We start from the raw sequence: 22,025 nt of genomic DNA, 5'->3' as shown, positions 1-22,025 counted from the left end.
AGGCAGTACCAGCAAGATAGAAACAGGAAGCACATTTATGGGGCTGGTGCAATCTCGCAGATAAGAGCCTGGACTGGCAGCCTGGGCTAGGTTGGCAAGATAAAATTGGGGAAAGGAAAAAGGATCTGAGTGGGGAAAGGCAGGACACATTTTGTTTGTAAAACAGGTCTCGGGGGTTGGGGAAGCCGGGCCTTCAGCAGCCCCCTGCCCCCGTCTCCCTGGGCCCGGTACCCTCTGCCCCCGAAGGAGCGAGCGGGGCTGCACTTAGCCTGTGCCAGGGACGCCGGAAGCCCCTCGGACGGCATCCTCACCAGCAGGGAGCCCACTGCCAAAGATTGCTCTGCCCCTAAACTTGAAGGAACCCAGATCCAGACGGTGCAACCGAGCAGCAAAAGGGTGTACATAGTCAGCCACCTGTGGAGAAGAGCCACTTTCATGCATTCGAGAGGCAGGCGGGCGAGGCCCTCCAGATCACCGCCCATCCAGGAGAACCTGGAGACCACATCCCTGTGTTGCAGTCTCCTGATCTTGAGAGGCTGGCTTAAAGGGTTTTTTACCATGCTGCAGGGTGACCGCAGGCCCCCATGTTGTCACCTCTGCCTGGGAAGCGGGGGGCCGTGAGCTGGGCCCCAGCAGAGAAGCACCAAGGAGCTGTGTGTGCTCGTGTGTACGCACGCGTGGTAGAAGGTCGCCCTGGCCGGGGTGCACGGGCGAGTGGGAAGGGAGGGAGTGCGGGGAGGAGAGCCGTTAGCCCTCTGTGCAGGGAAGGCTTGTGGAGAGAAAGCCAGCTGTTTATAAAAGAAGGGAGGAACTTGTCTAGGTAGCAGGGATAGAGAGCAGGAAGCGGCTCTGAGCAATAGCAGGTGGAATTGTCTGGGAGGATCTGACCGAGTATCCCGAGGGGGGAGACTCTCCGCCCCCCCAGTACCTGCCCTTACGGGGATCCCGTGATCCCGCTCCCCATTTGCGTGCCCGAAGGCTGGTAATGATGGGATGTAAGCAATAGGAAAAGGGAGAACAGTCCCCATCTGCAGAGCATACCGTCGTGTGTCGGACGCGGGCGTGCTGTGCGTTAGGTATTCTGTCCTTAGCACTGTCCTGGGAGCGGAGGACTGGATCCCATTCGCTCCACAGACGTCTCCTGAGGCTCCCGGAGGCTGGGGGCTCTGCCCTGGGTCCTGTGACCAGCAAGTGGCTCACGCCCCAGGCTTCCCGCCTACAGAGCCAGGGATGCACAGCCTCTCAGAGGAGGGGGGCGTGGAATCCCCAGCAGCTGTCGCCCACGATCTCCGGGGCTGGGCACACCCCATGTGCCGTGTCCTCCCCGAGGTCACCCAGCTCTGCGCTCCAGGGAGCCCCCGGTGGCAGGGTGGGGGGAGGGCAAGGCGGGACCCACAGCCACCGAGGCAGGGCAGCCGGGCCCGCGGGGTCGGGCGCTGGAAGGGACCAGCTCCTTCTTGCTGCCCCACAGGCCAAGCTCCCCAATCTGAAGGAGGTGGACGTCCGCTACACGGAAGCCTGGTGAACCTCCCGGCTCGGCAGGAAGGCGTTTGCAGCTGCGACACACAACTCTTGACTAATAGCCGTAGAGCGCCGGGCCTGGGGTCCCACCCCCAGCGTCCCGGCTGTGAGATAGATGGGGGAGTCTTTCTGGGGGCAGAGGGCGGAGGGGGGAGGGGGTGGGGAGGGGGGGCCGTAAGCACGCCCAGCCCCACCTAATTCTTTTAGCTTCATAATTGGAAACCTTGACCTGATCTAAAATGGACTTTGTAGCAACCAGAGGAGCATCAGCGGGTCGGGGTTGGGGGGGGGTTGGGGGGGGGGGTTGGGGAGGGGGACCCTTTGTGGATTTTCTTTGCCTTTGTGTTTAATGCTGTGTGGGAAAAGTCAACCCCGACGCCACCGTCACACGACCCCGATGGGCCTCGAGGGCCGAGGAAGGATGCTTTCTTCCTCAAGAGGCTCGACCGAGAACTCGCCCCCCCCGCCATTGGGACAAGAAAACCCAGACATGTCATCGCACCGTCCTGTGTCCTCGCCATTGCTATGCAAAGTGATTCTTGTTGTACATAAGATTTAAATAATGCGCCTATTTAAGAAATGTTGACAAATTGCGGGTCTGGGACCTGCCTCTTATTTATGAAGTCTTTGACCCTCCCTCCCTCCCACCCTCCCACCCTCCCACCCCGCCCGCCCCTGGCTTGTAGTACTGTACAAACCAGTCAGCTGTTGGGGTAGTGGTAGTATTATTGTTATTTTTTTAAAGGAAACCGACAAAAAAAAAAAAAAAACCTCCTTGGAAAATTAATTGCTTTTTCGTAATGGATTCTGTATGCTACGGCTCGGCCGTCCGTCTGCCCGCCCGCCCCCACTGTGCATTTCCAAGTCCCAGCTGTCTCCAACTTGCTCACGGGTGGGGGTCTGGCCGGGGGGCGGGTGGTGGGAAGTGGGGTCCCCACATTGTAGTCTCGCTCCCGCCAGGCCCCGGCTTTCTCTCAGCCCCCTTTTACACGTGTGGGGGGTGCTGACCTGTGCTCCCTGCCCCCTGCCCCGGAGAGCTCCCATCTCTGGTGGCCTCTGCCATCCCTGTCCCTGCCAAGACTGTGGCCCGCGGCCTCCCCACCGTCCTGTGCTTCGTGTGGTCTCCTCATGCATGCCCGCTTCTTTGCATGGTCTCTTGGGAGAAGAGAGAGACGTTGCCTCCACCAGCCTGACTGCCCAGCCCGCCCCCCATGAATGTGGCCGTTGCAACAGATGCCCCTTCTGTCCCCACCCCGGGCCCGAGGACAAACCAACCTCCGTTTCTTTTGTAAACAGTCGGCTTTTTCTTAACAAGCCCTCACTGTACAGAACAGCCCTTTTATGGTTTACTTGGGGTCCCCTCTCCCCCCAAGCCCCCTTTTCTGTTGGTTTAGCACAAATACCGCCCCCTCCAGCACCTCCAGACCTAACCCCCAGTCAATGTAATTGTTTTATATATATTTAATCTTATTCAATGGAAACCATGCTTTTGTCGTTTTATACTTTGCTAGGTAGACTTTATTACCCCCCGACTATGCCCTCATTTTTTTAAAAAAGGAAAAAAAAAAAGAAATTGGGTTTCAGTCTTAATTCATTTTACGTGCCAGGTTTTATTTTGTGTGTGCGTGTGAGTGTGTTCTGTTTCGTGTTGTTTTGTTTTTGTTTTTTTTCTGTTGTTGTTGTTTTCTGTTGTTCGGTTTTATTCTCTCCCCTCCGGTCCCATACTTTACAGCACTCTGGTGCAGGAAGAAGCAGAAGCAAAAAAAAAAAAGACAAAAAAAAAAAAACTTCAAAAAACTTTAAAAAAGGAAAAAAAAAAGAACCGAGACATGCCACCTTTTCCCTTCGCACTGTTGCTTTTCCTGATGGTTAATACTACTGTCACGTAGCTGTGTTCAGAGATGTGAAATACTTTCAGGCAAAAATAAACTGTAAGTGACTCATTGACATCTGGCCTCTCTGTGTGTCTTCAAGGGGGCCTTTCGGTGGGGGTGGGAAGGGGACAAGACCCAGGCCGAGCTCAGGACTCCCGAGCGTCCAGGGCTCCTCATCCGTGGCGCTGCTGACACGTGGGGCCAGATCCCCCTTTGTCATGAGGTCATCTGGGCATCCTGTGATGTCATGCGACCCACCCCCAGTGGGTCAAAATCACCCCCCAGGGGAAACCCCCGGCTGCCAACGTGTGCGTCAGGGCCCTTATGGCCGTTCTAATTTAGAACTTCTAGGACCGACGTGCCTTTCCTTCACCTGGGGGTCTTGGGAAAATGCAAATCCTGATTTCCAAGGTCTGGGGGGGGCCCGAGACTCTGCCTTCCTAGGACCTGTGGGCAACACAGATGCGCTGGTTTGTGGAAGCTGTTCCGAGTTCCACAGACTGGAACCTTCCATCTAGCTGCCCCCTCACCCAGATGTCCCCAAGAGGCAATTCAGTGTGTCCAAGGAGAGACTTTATTTCCACCCCTCTCCCAAGTCACTTGCTTTCCAGGGTTTCCTCACCCAGCAAGGGCGTTACCCCAGCCCAGTGGCCCCATCGCTCACCCCACCCCACGTCCGGGCCACTGCCAGCCTTCAGAAGCCACTCCAGAATGTTCCTGTGTCTCCTTACCCATCTGTACTTCCACCTCCTTCGCCCTAAGCCAGGCCCCTCATTTCTCTCCGGAAGACTGGAGCAGCACCCTCACCGCCTCCCTGGGTCCATCCTACACCACCTTCCTACCCTCGCTACCTGCCCTGCCTCTCCACATCCCTGCTCCCCGTCCCTACCCTCCTAGCCTCCAGAGGCCTCTGTACACCCATTAAGTGACAGCCCAAGAATGTGATGGGTTATTAGCTGCTCCACCTCTGGCCACACAGGGAAAGCAGGTGCCACGGGTGAGGATCAGGAGGGCCCTGGCTTCATGATGGCCAGCGCTGGTGGAGATGTGCGTGCGCAGGTGCGTGTGCAAGGCACTGCCGCCTACCCCATCGCTGATCCTTCCCACCCAGGGGAGGGCCTGGCTCACACCAGTGCACGTAACTACCAAATGCATGGGGGGGGGGGGTCCCTGCCAGTCATCCTGTCCTCAACCCTCCTCCTCACTCTGTTCTGCAGCACCTGGGATCCTCTGCCCACTGGCTTCTGGGGGAGCCTGGAGAATGCAGGCTACCTGGGGGAGGTCGGGAGGCTGGAAGAGAGAGGTCAAGGTGCTTCTTCTCCTGGGCATCCCAGCCTCACGGTAGCCTCCCTCCACAGCTCCGGCTCTGGGAGTAATACCACTCTGACCCCCCGCGCTTAGCCTGGTCAGACCTGCCCTCTCCTGCTAGCTTGGGAGCCCCACATCCTTTGACCTAACCTGCCCTGCAGGAGGCCCCGAGTCCGGCTAGTGCCCTCCCCCCGGCACGGCTGAGCCTCACTGTGTTCCCTTTTAACCCGGTGGCTTAAAACAACAGAAATGTATTCTGTCGTGCCTCCGGAGACCAGAAGCCCACAAAGTCAAGATGTCGGCAGGGTTGCACTCTCTCTGCGGAGAAGACTTTCCTTATCTCTTCCCGCTCCTGGGGGCTCCTTGAGGCGTTCCTGGCCGTGGCCGCACTCCTCCAGCCTCTGCCTCTGTCTCACATGCCACCCACCTCCCCACTTCTGCATCCAGTCTCCCTCTGCTTTCTCCTATCAGGACATCTGCCATTGGATTGAGGGCTCACCTGAATGACCCACGATGACCTCATGGACAGGTCCTTAAGGTGATCACATCTGCAAAGACTTTTTTTCTAAGTAAGGTCACAGTCATATGCTCCAGGTGAATGCATCTTCTGGATTTGACCCACTAGAGGGCAAAGAGGGGGGTGAGATGAGCCCATATTGCCTTCATCATACTTCCAAGTCTGGGATTCATCCTGAGGGCTATGAATGACAAGGAGATTGTAATTCTCTACTCATTTTCTAACGAAACACTTCCATAGCCCCTACCGTGTCCCAGGCAGGGAAACAAGGGTTTTGTATGTCGTCTGAACTCACTGACTCCTCCTGACAAGCCCATGAGGCAGGGACTAATAGGACCCCTCTTGACCAATGGGGAAGTGGCGGCCAGGAGAGGCTGGGTGTCTTGGTCAAGGTCGCACAGGGAGCAGGGCATTTGGGGGAGATCTTTGCACTGCTGGCTGGTGAATGGTTGGGGCTGGGACCAGGGCAGGGACCATGTCGAGAAACAGATTCAAGAGGAGCTTAGGAGTAAAACTGCAGAACATGGTGATTGGTAGAGAGGCAAGACCAGCAAGGAGTCAAGGATGCCGTTCCGTTTCTCGGCTGAATCCCCAAGGCAGGCTTCGAAGGGCCTGGAATTAGCACATCTACCTGACAGCAGTTCTCAAGGACAAGCAGGGCTGGTGTGTCAGTGCCCTGGCTGCCTCCCTCCTTCTCAGGAGTGCCTGAGAAGAGAGGAGTGCACTCCCTAGGGGTGCCTCCACGCACGGTCACCAGGTATGTCCGCCCAAACCCTAGCCAAACTGGAAGCACTCTACAGCTGGGGACCCCAGAAGCCACTTGCACCTGTGTTCAGAGCTGGAGCTGGTGGCTGACGGGAGCTTTGCTACATGGCCGGGAGGCATAGAAATTGGATCGACGGCTTTGGAAAGCATACCAGCTAAAGCTAAACACCTGCCCACCCTGTGACCCCACAGCTCCGCTCCTGGGCACGCACTCCAGAGAACCGAGTGCTCATGTGCAACAAGAGACACAAACAAGAACGTTTATAGCCAAAAAATTGGAAGCAACCCAAATGTCCACTAAGAGGAGAATAAACAAAGCAGGGTAGTCACACGGCGGGACTGCGCACGGGTCCCCATCAACAGGAGAATGAATAAAGACACAGTGACATAGTCCTATGATGGAATTCTGCAGAAAAGGACCAAAAGAGTCAACTATGGATACCCACAATGAGGTGAATTAATTGGACAGATGTTATGTGTGTGAAAGGAGCCAGACATAAATGAAGGTTTGCCATCGGATCCCATTTACATGAAGTTCATGAACAGGTACCAGGCACCTATGATTATAGAGGTCAGAGCAGTGGTTATTCGTAGCGCAGGGGTGGAATGTGCTATTACTGACTGGGAAGGTAGCAGGGAACTTTCTGGAGTGAGGAAAATGCCCTCCATCTTGATCAGCAGTCACATGGATGTTTAAACATTCATGGAGCTCCACATTTCAGATTTATGTCACTTACTGCATGTGTTACACCCCCCTTTAAAAGTGGCATCAGGGGGCACCTGGGTGGCTCAGCAGGTTAAGCATCTGCTTTCGGCTCAGGTCATGATCCCAGGGTCCTGGATGGAGCCCCATGTGGTCAGGCTCCCTGCTCAGCGAGGGAATCTGCTTCTCCCTCTCCCTCTGCCCCTCTGCCTTGTTCATGAGCTCTCTCTTTCTCTCCCTCTCTAATAAATGAAATCTTTAAAAAAAAAAAAAAAGTGGCATCAGGTGGACACAACCCAAATGTCCACGACCAGGTAATAAGTGTGGTAAATCCAGACAACAGACTACTATCCACCTGTAAGAAGGAATGCACTCTGGGTACACACTCCAACATGGATGAATCTTGAAAATGTGATGCTCGGTAAAGCAACCCAGACACAAAAGACCACATGTTGTTTGATTCCATTTACAGGAATTACCCCAAATAGGCCAAACTATATAGAGAGAAAGCAGATTGGTATTTACCGGGGGCTAGGAAGCAACTGCTGAATGGCAATGGGGTTTTGTTTCGGGGTGATGAAAATTTTTTGCAACTAGAGAGAGGTGGTGATTGCACAATACTGTAATTGTTGTAAATGCCTCTTTGAAATGGTGTGTAACGTGAACTTCGCCTCAATTTTTAAAAATGGCATCAAAAAAGCAGTTTTTAGAGGGAAGAGGGTGAGTGGTCCAATGCCACCATGACTTCTAGCCGAGCAGTACTTGCCCGTGCTCACCAAGCCGCCGCCTCAAAACACTCTACTGCCACCTGCTGGACAATTGTCATTGTAAATGACACATACAATGTCATTGTAAATACGCAGACTCCCTTAGAAGTGGCACCCTTGTGCCATGCACAACCTGCACTGCTGTATAGCGTGGGACGGCTGACTTGGCTTTATTTTTCAGTGCAGCCTCTTCAGATTTGGATGGGGCTTCGCTGCTCTCCCCCCACCCACCCCCAGCCATGCCCTCGCTAATGCTGAGCCAACCTCTCCCAGATTCGGCAGAGAGATGCCGTCCGTGTGGTTCCTGATCCCCTCATCCCTGCATCGGGACCTGCCCTTCAGACACGCCTCCAGAAACGAAAGCCTCCCCAGAGCCTGTGTGGTCATCTTCACAGCAGCGGGAGGCTGAAGACTGGCTCGAAGGTCTCCGGCAAGCCCCTGGAAATAGGCCTCTTGGCCGTTTGTGTCCCCTCTCAAGGTAATGGTAGGAACAACAAGCGGTTTCTCGAAAACGCCAGGCTGTGTCTCCTCTCTGATGTGCCAGGGAGGAGAAGGGGCTGTCAGATCCCGTGGGCATGGGGCTCTGGGATCTCAGCCGCGTATATCCGAACGCTATGGCAGTCGCCTCGGGGGCCTCCCCCCAACAATGGCCACAGGGGATCTGCTGAGGTGGCAGGTGGGTCAATGATTCTCTCATGAATTTGTTTGGTTTTTTATGGATAGCAGTAATGCATCATAAGCCGCTCATACCCCTGGAGTTCCCATGGTATCCATCATGGGCATGGGGTTGGGGGCTATCTCCCCCGGCGTTGGCTGTTCAAGACAAGCGTGTCTTAGAGAAATAGGATACAAGCCACATATATAATATAAAATGTCCTCATAGCCACAGTTTTTTAAAGAAACAGGCAAAATTAATTTTAACAAAATATTTTTCTTACCCTAACAGACTGCAAATATCATTTCAATCGTGTAATCAATATAAAACTTATTGAGATATTTCAGATCTTTTTTTTTTTTTTTTTGTACGATGTCTTCTGTGTATTTTGCATTTCTAGCACATCTCAGCTGGGACCAGTCACACACATCTCAAGCACTCGATAGCAGCCATATTTGGCCAGTGGCTCTCGTAGGCACAGCACAGTTCTAGAATTCCTATAAACCCGGAGCCGGGGAAGTGGAGAGCAGCAAGGGTACAGGACTTGAAATAGCCTAACACCCCGATAAAATGGTTTTCGCTTGGATGTGTGTATGGAGAGGCCACCTCAGAGCTGCCTGTGAGCGACCCCAAGCAGGAAAGTCTCTCAGGTGCACACCTTGAGGGGGAGGCCCTTGCAGAACTGACCTGCAGAGCTGCTGGGTTCAAGGGTCTAGGCCCCTGTCCCTCTGGGAAGCGAGCTTCTGTCCACTTCAACTGGTTTTTTAAAAGAAGAGTAGTATATTCATTTAAAAGAGAAAACTTGGTAGATCATAAGCTTGCATTTCTGTGGGGTGGGTGGATGGATGGATGGATGGATGGATGGAAAACCTCAATGTAAAGATTGGCCTTGAGCTGAAGACAATCACGTATGTATCCAGGACAGCCAGGCCACAGTCTCTCCCAGAGCTCTGTCCCTCATGAGATGTGGATCCTGACAGGGATCTGTGTCCCCCCTCCAGCTGGCTGTCAGCTCGCCAGGAGAGCGCCCTCCGCTTGCTTCCATAGCCTTTCCTTCATTCACTGAGCAAACGTGTTGCTTTGAGCCTTGAAAACACTGTGCTAGGTGAAAGAAGCCAGTCCCACAAGTCCACATATTCTAGGATTCCAATCATATGAAAGCCCGGAATAGGGACATCTATGAAGAAAGTCCACTACCAGTTACTCAGGGCTGAGGTGCTGGGAGGACAGGCAGGGGCACGGGGTTTCATTCTGGAGTGGTGAAAATGTTCTCCCGGGCCTGTGGTGTTGTCAGAACGACACTGTAAGCGTGCCAAAACCCACCCAACTGTACACTTTACTTGGGTGGATTGTGTGGTCAGTGAATTATATCTCAGTAAGGGTTTTTTTTTTTTTTTTCTCAAGATTTCATCTATTTATTTGAGAGAGAGAGAAAGAGCAAGGGGAGGGGCAGAGGAAGAGCGAGAGAATGGGGAGTAGACTCCCCGCGGGGCCTGGAGCCCCATGCCAGGCTCGATCCCACCACCGGGAGATCATGACCTGAGCCGAAATCTAGAGTAGATGGCTCGACCAACTGAGCCGCCCAGGCGTCTCTCAATAAGACTTTTTTTTTTTTTTAAGATTTTATTTATTTATTTGAGAGAGAGAATGAGATAGAGCATGAGAGGGGGGAGGGTCAGAGGGAGAAGCAGACACCCCGCTGAGCAGGGAGCCCGATGTGGGACTGGAGCCCGATGTGGGACTCGATCCCGGGACTCCAGGATCATGACCTGAGCCGAAGGCAGTCGCTTAACCGACTGAGCCATCCAGGCGCCCCCCCCCCTTTTTTTTTAATGCACTGAACACCTACTGTGTGCCAGGCACGCTGCAGACTCGGGAGTAAATAAAGCAAGGGCCATCCCCCACCCCATGCGGTCTGGGGGCGGAGGCAGCCACTAGACGACCCCCCGACCCTTTCTCCGGACTGCGGCGGAGAGAGCCAAGAAAGGAGGCGCGGGCTGCTGGAATGAGCGCCTCCAAGAGGGGGCAGCACCGAGCTCACGTGCCCCCGCTTGAAGAGCCCCAGAGGCCCAGCCCCCAGGGCAGGTGGAGACGGGAACCGCCTTCCAGGCAGTGGGAAGCGCCGGCGCGGAGGCCCTGAGGCCGGCCCGGCACCAGGGAGGCAGGGACTAGCAGAAGGGAGGAGGAGGCAGTGGGGGGCCTGAGCAGCAGGAGGGAGAGGCGGGGGGCGGAGGCCGAGGGGTGGGGGAGGGGCGGGGGAGAATTCGGGAGTCGTTCCCATGCAAACCAGCCCCGCTCCGTGGTGCAGTGGCCTGGGGGGAGGCAGACGGGAGCGTGGGAGAGCGGAGGAGGGCGGGGGTCGCGGCACAGCACCGCCCGCCTTCCCCTTAAAATGCCGTTCTCCCTAGGAGGGGGCTGCAGGTTAACGAAACGGGAAGGCAGGTCTGTTCGGCTGGCAGCCGCGGAGGACACAGGGGCCGGGGAAGCTGGCAGGCGGGCGAGGCCGGGCGGGCCGGGGCAGAAGGCAGGGCGCCGCGCCTCCGCCTCCGCCTCCGCCTCCGCCGTCCCGGCGGCGGCAGGTCGGGGCTGGGGCGGCGCCAGGCCGGCGGCCGGGGGCGGGGCGCGGCGAGCCCGGGCCTCGGGCCCGTGACGTCAGCGTTGCCATGGAGACCCGGCCTCCCTCCGCACGCTCTGCGGCCGCTGCCGACCCCGGGGCTGCGGGGGCTTTGCAGGGCTGAGGGGAGCGGGACGGACGGACCCGAGCGCGGCCCAGCGAGAGGGCAGGGCACCGAGACCCCGCAGCCTGCCCCGCCCCTGTCGCCCGGACGCGGCTCCTTTCTTGCAGGGCTGGGAGGTGCTTTGGCGTGAAGAGCGCGGGGTCCCGCCGCCGCCCTCCCCGACGGCGACGTACCAAACGGGGGCGTGCCCCCTCTTGGCGACCTCCCCCGCCCTCCCATCCTGGCTCCACTGTTGGGGGTCCAAGGCCCCTTCCGTCGAGGAGCTTCGAGTGAGGCCCTCCCGGGGCCCTGCGGGTCCCCAACGCTTTGCCAAGTCCTGCAGCCCCCAGCACGACGCAGCGAGGGGGAAGGGGCATCGCGACGCGGCGGCGCCCCGGGGGCGCAGCGCTCCGTGGAGCTCCCGTAGGAAACGGGGTTCTCTTTGTCTCTCCACCTGGCTCAGTCCAGTCTTTCCTTCCAGATTCTTACAGGCACCTTCAGGAGCCCGCTGTCCAGGCGAGTTGACTTCAGCCTCACCCCCAGATCCTCCTTCACTTCAGGCCTCTTCCCTCGTCCCGCTCCCAGGGGGGTGAAGGCGGAAAGGGACGCCTGGCCCCTACTTGGCTGGTGTTGCCCTTGCCTTTGTTTGCTCACGGGTGCTCCTCCCGCTGGTGACGGGGTTGCTTACACCGTGGCGCTTGGGAGGACTGGAAGGCGTGGGGGTGAGGGCCCCCCGCGACAGGGTCCCTCCAGCTCCCTCCCCCGGTTGCTAGCCACCCACCTCCAGCTGCTTCCGGCTGGGGTCTCCTCACCCTGGCACCGACCTTTTCGGGTGGGATACGGGAAAGCTCTCTTGGCCGTGCTTCCTTCCTGGGGTCCCTGTGACTCCCAGAAACTCAACACCTTCCCGACATGCCATGGTCACCTCCCACCACCCTGGCACCTCTTACCAGTTCTCTTTTTCCTGATTTGGGCAGGCATAGCATGAAGACGGGCAAAACCCGTGTTGCCTGGGGGGATGGGTGCAGGGTGGCTGGGGGGGACCTGGAGATCTGGGGAGGGGAGACTCTCTCTTTTTCTCCTCCCATCTTTTGTTGGTACTGGGATGATATGAGGGAAGGTAAGACCTTTGCAGCCACTTTGTAATAAGCCCTGGGGTCTGCTCCTCGGTATTCTTTCTCTAGAATGTGGGGAACTTACACCTGGATGATGATTTCAAGGCTGCTGGAGAAGTCCCACTTAACATCCTCTCACTTGGCGCTCTCCTCATCCATCCACCCACCTTGCAAACCTACTGCGTGCTGGTCACTCTGCTAAGTGCGGGGATCTAGCAGTGAATAGAGACCAAACCCCTCCCCGGGGGAGTCTGTGTTCTGAGAGAAGTCAGGCAACAAACAGAATTAGTAAGAACAAGATGTAGTGTCTTAAAAGGACAGATGAGATGAGAAGAAAATGAATCCAAAAAGGGGAATGGAGAGAGTGGAGGAAAGGTGGCCAGGGAAGGCCTCACTGAGAAGGGGACATGTGGGCAAAGACCTGAAGGAGGAGAGGGAAGAGCCAAGCGATATCCGCAGTGAGGAGGGGCAGAGCATTCCAGGCAGCGAGGATAGCCAGTGCAAAGGCCCTGAGGTTGGAGCAGGGGAGGAATGTTAAAGGAAGAGGAGCTGGTGCAGCCAGAGCAGAGCCAGCAAAGCGGGGAGGAGAGGAGAGGGCTGAGTCACCCGAGTCGACTGCCCGCTGCTTGGAGGCCGTGGGTTTTACTGATACTCTGCATGCTTGTCCTAGCAGCTCAGCAGACAGGCTTCTGTCCCTGCTGCCAGTGGCCCCTTGCTGAGGGTTACAAATGCCCGCAGGGGGTAGGAGACTCTGCTGTCCCCAGTCTTCCTTCTCCAGGCTGATGGCCCTCAGTAACAGCCAGCAGCCTTAGCATTTGCCCCCCTCCGCCAGGGCAGGGGAGGGGGGAGTGGGAGGGTCGGTGGAGAGCAGAACCAGGCTTTTTCTATCAGGCAGGCCTAACAGATTTGTGGGAGGATTGAGGGTGGTTTTTTCAGGACAAAAGGAGGCTGGATGGGTTTCCGGTGGAGAAGCTACTTCGAGGGAGGCGGCCAACCGCCTGACCAACCCCCTAAGTCCCCTGGCCTGTCTCAGCAAGTCACATAGACTTCATGTTTAGAAGATGTTTCCTCGTTCATGTGACAGATATTTACATGGGTCTATTCTGTGAGGAACAGAGGGGGGGCTGGCCGGGTGCCTGGGGGCCTGGGGGCTGGCTGGGTGTTTGGGAGGGGGTGGGGAGCTGGCTGGGTGGCTGGGTGAATAAGTGAATGAACAAAGGAACAGACGGGAAGATGGATTAGTGGACAGATACATGAATGGATAGGTAGGTGAGTCGATGGGTGGATGAATGGGTGGCCGTGGAAAGGGATGAGTGGATGATTTTAGTGACTCATGAATGGTTATATTAAGTACCTACTGCAATGTAACAAATCACCCCAAAATGTAGTGGCTTAAAACAACAAGCAAGTATCTCACTCTTTCTGTGGGGTGGGAATTCAGGAGTGGCTTAGCTGGGTAGTTCTGGCTCAGGGCCCCGATGGGGCACCCATCAAGACAGCAGCTGGGGTTTGGGTCTCGTCTGAAGGCTTTCTGGGCTTGGAGGGCCCACTTCTGTGATGGCGCCTCACATCGTGGTTGGAGGGAGGCCTCAGTTTCTCCTCACATGGTCCTCCAGAAGGCTACTTGAATGTTCTCATGACATGGCTCTTCCTAGGGTGAGTGATCAGAGAGAGACCAAGCCTGAAACTATGGTGACCTTTGCCAGCAGGGTCTCTGATGGCCCTCATTGTCACTCCTCCTGTTCCCATTTATTAGCAGCAAGTCACTGAGAACAGCCCATGCTCAGGAGAGGCAAATTAGGGTCCACCTCTCGAAGGAAGAGCATCAAAGAATTTGTGGACAGATTTTAAAACTGGGGCAACAGGTAAAGGGATGGTGTACCCGCTATTCTTCCCTGACGCTGGGATCTTAGAATAATCTCAGCCCACGACCTGCTTCTGAAATTCACCCAGGACGTTTGTAGACACTCCCAGAGCAGGGACTCCAACCCCAGACCCTCTTACTGAGTTGCTCTGAGCAGACTTGGACATTTGTGGGTTCATTTTGTGGAATGATCTGAAACTTTAATCGTGACCTTTCTGTTTCCAGTGCATTTTGTTATTGTGGTAAAATGTGTATAACATAAAATGGACCGTTTTCGCTGTTTTCAGATGTGTGGTTCAATGGCAATGAGTATATTCACGTTGTGGTGAATCACCTCCAGAAATGGTCATTTTCCCAAATCGAAGCCCTACCCATTGAACACCAACTCCCCATTCCTCCCTCCGCCAGCCTGTAGCGAGCACCACGTTCTGCCTCTGAATTCGGGCACCCTAGACCTCATCGGAGTGGAATCCTGTGCATCTGGCTTGATTCACTTAGCACAGTGACGTCCAGGGCTCATCCACGTTGTAGGCACGTCAGAGTTTCATTCCTCCAGTGGCTGAATGACCTTCCATTGTCCGTATGGACCCCATTTTGCTTATCCATCATCCGTCAGTCGATGTTGAGGTGGTACCCACGTTGGTATCCACATTGGTATTTTTAAGGCTCCCAGGTGATTCTGATGAGCTATCAGGGACGAAAACCAAGGCCTTGGACCAGTGCTTCTCAATCCTGGCTGCACATTAGGATCACCTGGTAGCTGTTCAAACAATACCAGTGCCTGCTGAGCCTGGCCAACCCACTAGGTCAGGATCTCTGGAGGTGGACCCAGGAGTTTTTGAGACTATCCATTTATTCCCAGTAGAACGCCAGCGCGTGCGGACTCATTTCCAAGCTTCTGCTGCCATCTGGTGGCAGCACTTGGGATTTTTTTTTCTTCTCCCTCCCCAGCACACGCTTGCACGCCCCTAAGGAGCCCAGAAGGGCCAGGCCCCAGTGCCATTCCCTGGGGGTCTGCGGACCCTGTAAGGCTCTACCTGCCTCCCCTGCCCCACTATTTCCTGGCTTCCCTGTTTAGAAGAACAGGTGAGTCTATTAGGAGAAGACGCAGACAGGTGGAGGACTCCTCTTTGCTCCTTGCCGGCTGCATGACCTTGAACAAGCCATTTCACCCGCGTCGGGCGGGACGACCACAGCTGCCTCTGACAAGTCCCTGAGGTCGCAGTTAAGTCTGTGTATTAGCTCTGGGGAAGCACCTAGAATTTCTTAGCCTTGGCACTGCGGATATTTGGGTAGGATTATTCCTCATGGTGGAGTCCTCCTGTAGGGTTTTGGACAGTGTCTCCGGCCTCAACCCACGAGACACCAATGGAATCCCCCAGTTTTGACAACCAAAAACGTTTCCAGACGTGACAGATGCCCCCTGGGTGTAGGGTTGCCAGACAAAGATGCAGGTTTCCCAGTTACATTTGAATTTCAGATAAGCGACTCACAGCTTTTTAGTGTAATTGTGCCCCAAAGATTGCATTTTTATTTGCTAAATCCAGAAACCCCACACGACCACCTCAGGTGAGAGCTATTGCCCCAGGAGTGTGTGAAGCCCGCAGGAGGCTAAGCTACCAGATGGAGAAGGTGCAGCAGGAATGCGCTGGTCTGCCCCAGTCGGGGCGGGGTGCTGTCTGCGGGCAGGCCCAGCAATGGTGAGTGAGGTGGGCCTTGGGAGAAGGGTGGCCGTGGGAGACGAAGCGGGGTTCACAGTTGGGCCAAGTCCCTCTGGGGGCTCAGAGCCACTGATGTGCTGGGCGCAGGGGATACCCTGTTTTCCCAGCACCTGGGGACAGAGCAGTTTGTGGCCAACCACAAGTTGGAGCAGTTCATCCCCAACTTTTCCCCAGAGAGAACCCTCAGTAGTGTGTGTGTGGGGGGGGGTCAGGCCCAACTTGCTCATTTGCAAGAGGAAGAAACAGGCCCCGAGAGGGGCAGTGACTGGCCCCAAGTCACACAGCCAGCTTATGGCCGTGGCAAAGCTGGTGTCTGGCCCTTCAAGCCAGGACTTAGGCCCCTGGGGTGGAGCCTGGGAATGTCCTCAACCTGTGGTAAGTCCTCTAAGAGCTCCCAGCATTTTCCAGATGCAGGGGCACTGAAGGCTGGGCCACCTGCGGTCCCAGCTGCTGTCCATACTACTCCAGGAGAGTGCTGGGCCCCCTTCTGGGGCTGCCCCTGTGGGGACCGTCTCTGGTTACTGTCTGGTAGGGGGAGGCGACATGAGGAAGGGGTACAGTGTTGGACTTGGAGCCAGACTGGGGCGGAATGCAGATTCTGTCCCTCCCTAACTCTGACCTGAGGCGCCCTGTGCCTCAGCTTCTTCACCTTTACAATGGGAGTGATGAAAATGATACCTACTTTGTAGGGTTATTAGAAGGATTTGCTGAGTTAACAAGGAGGAACTTAGAACAGTATGTGGCAGATAGTAAGGCTTACTACTTATCTTACTCTCTTTCATTCTTCCGGTAACATCAACACTTCTTCTTTGGGAGCTGATTCAGTGGGGCTATCAATCACAGTCACCAGCCCTGCCCTGCCCTAAGGGGTATGTGAGTCAAGCAAAGAGCAGTCACTGCACCCTATTGCCCAGTCACTGGGTTGATCAATGAGACGACCCTGATGAAGATCTATTGAGTTCCTGGATCCAGCCTGACCTGAAGGTAGTGCCCAACAGGTGAGACAATAAATTCCCCGTTTTGCTTAAGCAAGTTTGAGAAGAGTTCTGATCCATGTACCTTTTTGCTTCACAGAGCAAGAGTGGGTCCCCCAAGGCAGCCCCCTTCTCCCATGGACCAGGCCCCTCAGCCTTGGTTTTGATCCAGCCCCACATTAGGCCAGTGACCCACTCTCAGGGAGTCAGAGGGAGGTTCTCTGTTTGAACTGTGATGGGAGCTCACAACTAGAGGAAACAAACAAGAGGGAGAAGCCCCATTACTATACGTGGCACATTGAGGTACTTTATACACCTTTTCTTTCTTTCTTTCTTTCTTAAGATTTTATTTATTTATTTGAGAGAGAGAGAGAGAAAGATAGAGAGAGCACGAGCCAGAGGCAGGCAGAGGGAGGGGAGAAACAGACTCCCCGCTGAGCAGGGAGCCCCACTCGGGACTCGATTCCCAGGACCCTGGGGATCAAGTCCCGAGTGGAAGGCAGACGCTTAACTGACTGAGCCACCCAGGCATCCCTCAAGGAGAGTTTAGATAAATGGCAGAATCCTGGTCCAGCCAGCGCAGGAACTCCCAATGCACTGTCCCTGGGAAATGATTCTGTCAACAAAGTGGGGAACACTTAGTGCAATGATGTACAATGTGCGTACGGCATTACGAAGGGCAAGGTGGGGTGCTCTGCCGGGGGGGAGGTTACCAGGATCAGGGCCACCTCTCCTGGGAGGGGATGTTTAAGCTGGCCAGCCCCTCAGAGGCCCAGAGCCCACCATTAAGCTCCCCCAACTTCTAAATTTTCATAATCAGCTGCTTCCTTTGTTCCTCTAGCCCTGGGGGGTGGTAGCTGCTCTGTCACTATTAAGCCATGATGCCTTTTTAAATGACCCTTCTTTACATTCTCTCAGTTAAAAGAACTGGGGTGCTTTCTGTCTGCTTGTAGGACTCTGAATGACACAGAGTGAACAGCTGTAAGCCATGCAAAGAGCAGAAGGTAGCAGGCCGTGAGGCTAGAGGGAGCAAGGCATGTTCCAGCAGCCAGGACCAGTGGGCCTGGAGGGGATTTATGGGGTGGCCAGTAGAATAAGGTGCAATTGGACAGGTCGGCTCTCACAGGCCATGACATGGAGTCTGCATGGGATCCTGAGAGCAACGGGAAGCCGTGGAATGTGAAGCGACGGAGTGATTTAACTTTCAACCATTGCCCTGGCTGCAGTGAGCCTAACTCCCTGGAGGGGGCAACAGTGGGTAGGGACAAGAGGGCATATTAAAAGGTGCTTCCTTCCGTTCTGCTTGGAAGGGAGTGGGTGTCTTAAGGAGGAAAAACATGGGTATGCTTCTGGCGCAACATGATGTCACAGAATAAAGGACAGAATCTCACGGTCCCTAGAAGACTCAGCTGTAAAGTGAATGCCAGGATCCTCAAGGAACCTCTACTAACCCTAAAGTGGGCCAGAGTCTCAACCGATGGCTCCCCGGGTGGTAAAGGGAGAGGGGGAAAGTGCTTTCGGGCCTCCCCTGTGTCTCCTGGCTTATAAGTGTGACACCTGTTCCCACCAGATGCTTTTGGGCCACGTGAGGGTGACAGCCCCAAGGTCCTCCTCCCGCCCTCGGGGTCCCACCCACTGCACAGAGACTGCAACACCCAGGAAGGGCCGGAAGCGGAAGTGAGCGGGCGGGTGTGGGCGCACTGTATCCTGGGAGATGTAGTCCATAGAGACCAGAAGAGTCCGTGAGAGCGATGCATTCTGGAGAAAGTAGTTTTCAAGGGATCTGAGAACGCGCGGCGGTAGCAGAGGTGATGCACCGACCCCTAACGCGGTGGCGGGGGCTTAACGATTTTTAGATTTAGAGTGAGTACGTAGGATTTGTTTCTTTCTGTCCCAACCACCCACACCTGGCGGGGGGGGGGTGCGAAGAATAAGACCTATGCACGCTTCTGTGATGGCAATGAGGCCTGAGTCGGTTATTCCTCAATCAGACAAGTAAACCGCTTATAACCTCCCTGAACCTCAGTTTCTTTATCTGTAAAATGGGCAAATTAGTCATTCTCACTTGTCAGGCTTGATAACATCCATCAATCAACTAGCAAGGTGCTTAACACACCTTTGCTTAACAAATCCTCCCTCTGAATCGGAGCTTACAGAGCATATGGATGTGTTTCGTAACCAAGAGCAAGAATTGTTCTCCAGGGGCGCCTGGGTGGCTCAGTTGGTTAAGCCTCTGACTTCAGCTCAGGTCATGATCTCAGGGTCCTGGGATCAAGCCCCAAGGCAGGCTCCCTGCTCAATCAGGAGTCTGCTTCTCCCTCTCTCTCTGCCCCTCTCCCCGCTCCTGTGCGCTCGCTTTCTCTCTCTCTCTCAAAAAAGATAAATAAAATCTTTTAAACAATTGTGCTCCTCTGGAGCACTTGGGACTTTGTCTTTGGAAAGTAGGCTTTCTTGCCAATTCCAGGAGAAAATGTAAGGAAATGTAAGGAAATCTTGTCCCCCAGAGACTTGACAAGGATGTGTGACCTTACCAGACAGGACACAGTGAGATGCAAGTTAAAAAATAAGACAGCCTGGGCACCTGGGTGGCTCAGATGGTTAAGCGTCTGCCTTCGGCTCAGGTCATGGTCCCAGGGTCCTGGGATCGAGTCCCACATCGGGCTCCTGGCTCAGCGGGGAGCCTGCTTCTCCCTCTGACCCTCTCCCCTCTCGTGCTGTTTCTCTCTCGCTCGCTCTCTAAAAAATAAATAAATAAATCTTTAAAAAAAAAAAAATAAGACAGCCTTCTGGCGAAAGCGTCTTCACATAGTACTAGTGGGAGTACTAATGAGTATATCCTCTATAAAGGGCAGTTTATGTAGGTGCAGTGATTCCACTTGTAGGAATTCATCCTACACACACTGGACAGTTTCAGAATGACAAAAGTTTCAGAATATTCACTGTAGCATTGTTTATGAAACATGATTGGAAACCACCTAGGTCTCTATGGGTAGAGGACAAGTTACATAAATTGTAATGTACTGGGATACTATGTACCATGAACAATAATGAGGTGTAACGTCACCCATGTAACATTCCGGCAAAAAAAAAAAAAAAAAAAAAAAAAGCTTAAACTAAGCATATTGTGAGGAAACTATCAGAGAAATTCAAACTGAGGGTTATTTTGCAAAACTGGCCTAGACCTTCAAAAATCTTGATGTGGTAAAAGACAAAATAGGCTGGGAGATTGAACGAGATTAAACAGACATGGCAGTTAAATGCACTGAGCACTCCTTCATTGGAACTTGGATTCTTAAAAATGACATTTTGATTAGACACCTGGGGAAATTTGATTATGGGCTATATATGAGATAGCATTGTATCAATGTTGACTTTCGTGAGTGTGATCATTGTATTGTGGTTATATGGGTGAATGTCCTTCTTAGTAGATATCTGCTGAACTAACTCTGGGCTCTTGGATAGTTTAGAAAAAAAAAAGAGAAACAGAGCAAAGGTGGCGTGTATTAATAATTGGTGAATCCGAGCTTTAAAATATGGTTGTTCATGTTCCTCTTCTTGCAACTTTTTTATAGTATTGAAACTTTCAAAGTAAAAAGTAGGCATGAGAAAAAAAAAAAAAAAAAAAACGAGGAAGCTCCATATGCACTGATGGGGGAAAACCTTCAAGAAACATTGGCAAGACTTTTTTTTTTTTTTTTTTAAAGCAAGGTGCAGAGGTGGAAATGCATGAAACACCCAGAGAGAAGACACAAGAAAGAGGTGACAAAGGCTGCCTCTGGGGCAGGGACCTGGCGGGAGGGGTCAGGAGTGGGAAAGAGACTTGCTTCTCACACTTACCCTTTTAGACCTTTTGAATTTTGTTTCCTGTCCATGTATAACCTGATCAGATAAAACATAATAACTTCGAAGAAGACTATTTCTGGGAAAGCACTTGTGGTCAGAAAACCCCAGACTGGGCTCCCCTATTCCCCAGCTGTAGACCTGTTGGGAAACCCAAAACAGAAGGTAGGAAAACCAGTTACTTTCACATCCTTTCCCACATCTGCTCCTCATCACAATCCAGTGAGTCAGTCAGGTTTTAGCAGACCCATTTTATAGATTAGGAAAACTGAGGATCAGAGAGTCTTAGCAACTTGTCTGAAGTCAGACATGTGAAATGAGACACTATTGGAGCTGAGATGGAAACTGAGACCTTCCCGGTGACCCAGCCTGGCTCCTTCCCTCCTAGAGGTGACCTCTCCAAGCTCCGAGGGTCGGATATGGCAGGGGAGGGCCCAGGGTGGGAGCGTAAGGGTGGGGTTGACTTCCAGGCTCTGGGTGCTCACTGAAGCTCAGCCCAGCTGCCTTCCTGCCCTTGCTTTTACACGGGGCTCTCCAGGCAGGAAACAGAAGTCAACGCTGGGCACCCAAAGCATGGGTTTGATTTACATGTTCATGCGCAACTGGTTTGGGGGTTTATTTGGGGGACCAAGAACTAACTCAGCCAAAGAGCCTCTTCCCTGAGCCCATCTCTGTCCTCTTAAACAAATCTTAAACAAAGCAGCCTTTTTAATTAAAAAAAAAATAAAGTAATAGAGGGATATTGTTATCAAGTCAAACAGTAAAGTATTTGGAGGGCAATTTGACATTTCTGTCAAATTTTAAAACATACATATATGTTTTGATAATGTGATCCAGCATTTACAATGGAAAATAATTTTTTTTTCTGTGAATATTCTCCCCCAAGTGTTCAGAAATACATATGGAAAAATGCACTGCTTGTAAGAGAAACAAAGACACAGAACTGTAAACAACCCAAGGACAATGACGTTTGCTGGATTTGCTGACCTAGAAAGAGATGTCCGTAGTATATTGTTAAATAAGCAAATTATTTGATTCAAATATAAAAAGAGCATTTCATTTTCATTTCTTTGAGGACTAGTGAGGTTGACTATCTTTTTCTTTCTTTTTTTTTTTTTTAAGTTGGCCAATTGTGTTTCCTCTCGTGTGAATTGCTAAAATATTACTGTCCCTCGGTCTTTTGTCACACAAAATAGTTGTAAACTTCTGGCATCATGTCTCTAAGAGTTTCTGTTTATATTTCCAATGCTTCCTTTGGGGGGTGGGGGCGGGATTTTGGAAAAGTTTGCTGAACTTGAAGCAGAGGATGGTCTCAGTCTTAATGGAGTGAGTTATCCTGTGACATGAAGGGCTCTGAGAAATAGAGGAGCCTCTCTTCCTTTCTTTCATTTCTAGGATCTTCTCATAAAGCGTCCTGTTTGGTTCTTGGTGGATAGTTTGGAAGTGGAGGTGGCTGTACCCTTTGAAAGAGGGAGGAATGGGAACCAGAGATTGGTTGCCAGGGTCTGGAGAGGGTGAGGTGAGTGAGGGGCCCTGGGGACACCCTAAAAGGAAAAGCTTCAGGAGGCACGCATTCTCAGGCTCCCACCCTAGGTGCCTCGCTCACCTCGCTCAGGTCCCAGCCCTGCTGCCTGCTTCTTGATGACGGAACAGGAGATTTGCAAACAGCCATTGTACCGTAAGC

General features: G+C 53.4%; 1 protein-coding gene and 1 long non-coding RNA gene across 6 annotated transcripts in view; both read left to right on the top strand.

The window, feature by feature from the left end:
• Positions 1-3,468, top strand: part of CMIP (c-Maf inducing protein) — a 230,341-nt gene extending 226,873 nt beyond the window's left edge. For all 5 annotated transcript variants that reach the window (XM_064581017.1, XM_064581015.1, XM_064581016.1 and 2 more), the window contains one exon: positions 1,472-3,468. In XM_064581017.1, coding sequence (XP_064437087.1) covers positions 1,472-1,525 — 54 coding nt within the window. In that variant the 3' untranslated portion in view covers positions 1,526-3,468. The remainder of the gene's footprint in view (positions 1-1,471) is intronic.
• A 14,783-nt stretch (positions 3,469-18,251) lies between these two features.
• On the top strand, positions 18,252-21,546 carry LOC135362824 (uncharacterized). Its single transcript, XR_010408086.1, has 3 exons — positions 18,252-18,364; positions 20,206-20,260; positions 20,389-21,546. It is a non-coding gene; the product is annotated as an uncharacterized LOC135362824 (long non-coding RNA).
• The last annotated feature ends 479 nt before the right edge of the window (positions 21,547-22,025 follow it).

The sequence above is a fragment of the Mirounga angustirostris genome, unplaced genomic scaffold (assembly GCF_029215605.1).
Source record: "Mirounga angustirostris isolate CCGP_5_RB_7025 unplaced genomic scaffold, mMirAng1.0.hap1 SCAF_16, whole genome shotgun sequence".
NCBI classification, from domain to species: domain Eukaryota; kingdom Metazoa; phylum Chordata; class Mammalia; order Carnivora; family Phocidae; genus Mirounga; species Mirounga angustirostris.
The sequence above is the reverse complement of the archived record's forward strand: the minus strand, read 5'-3'. Positions and strand labels throughout refer to the sequence as shown.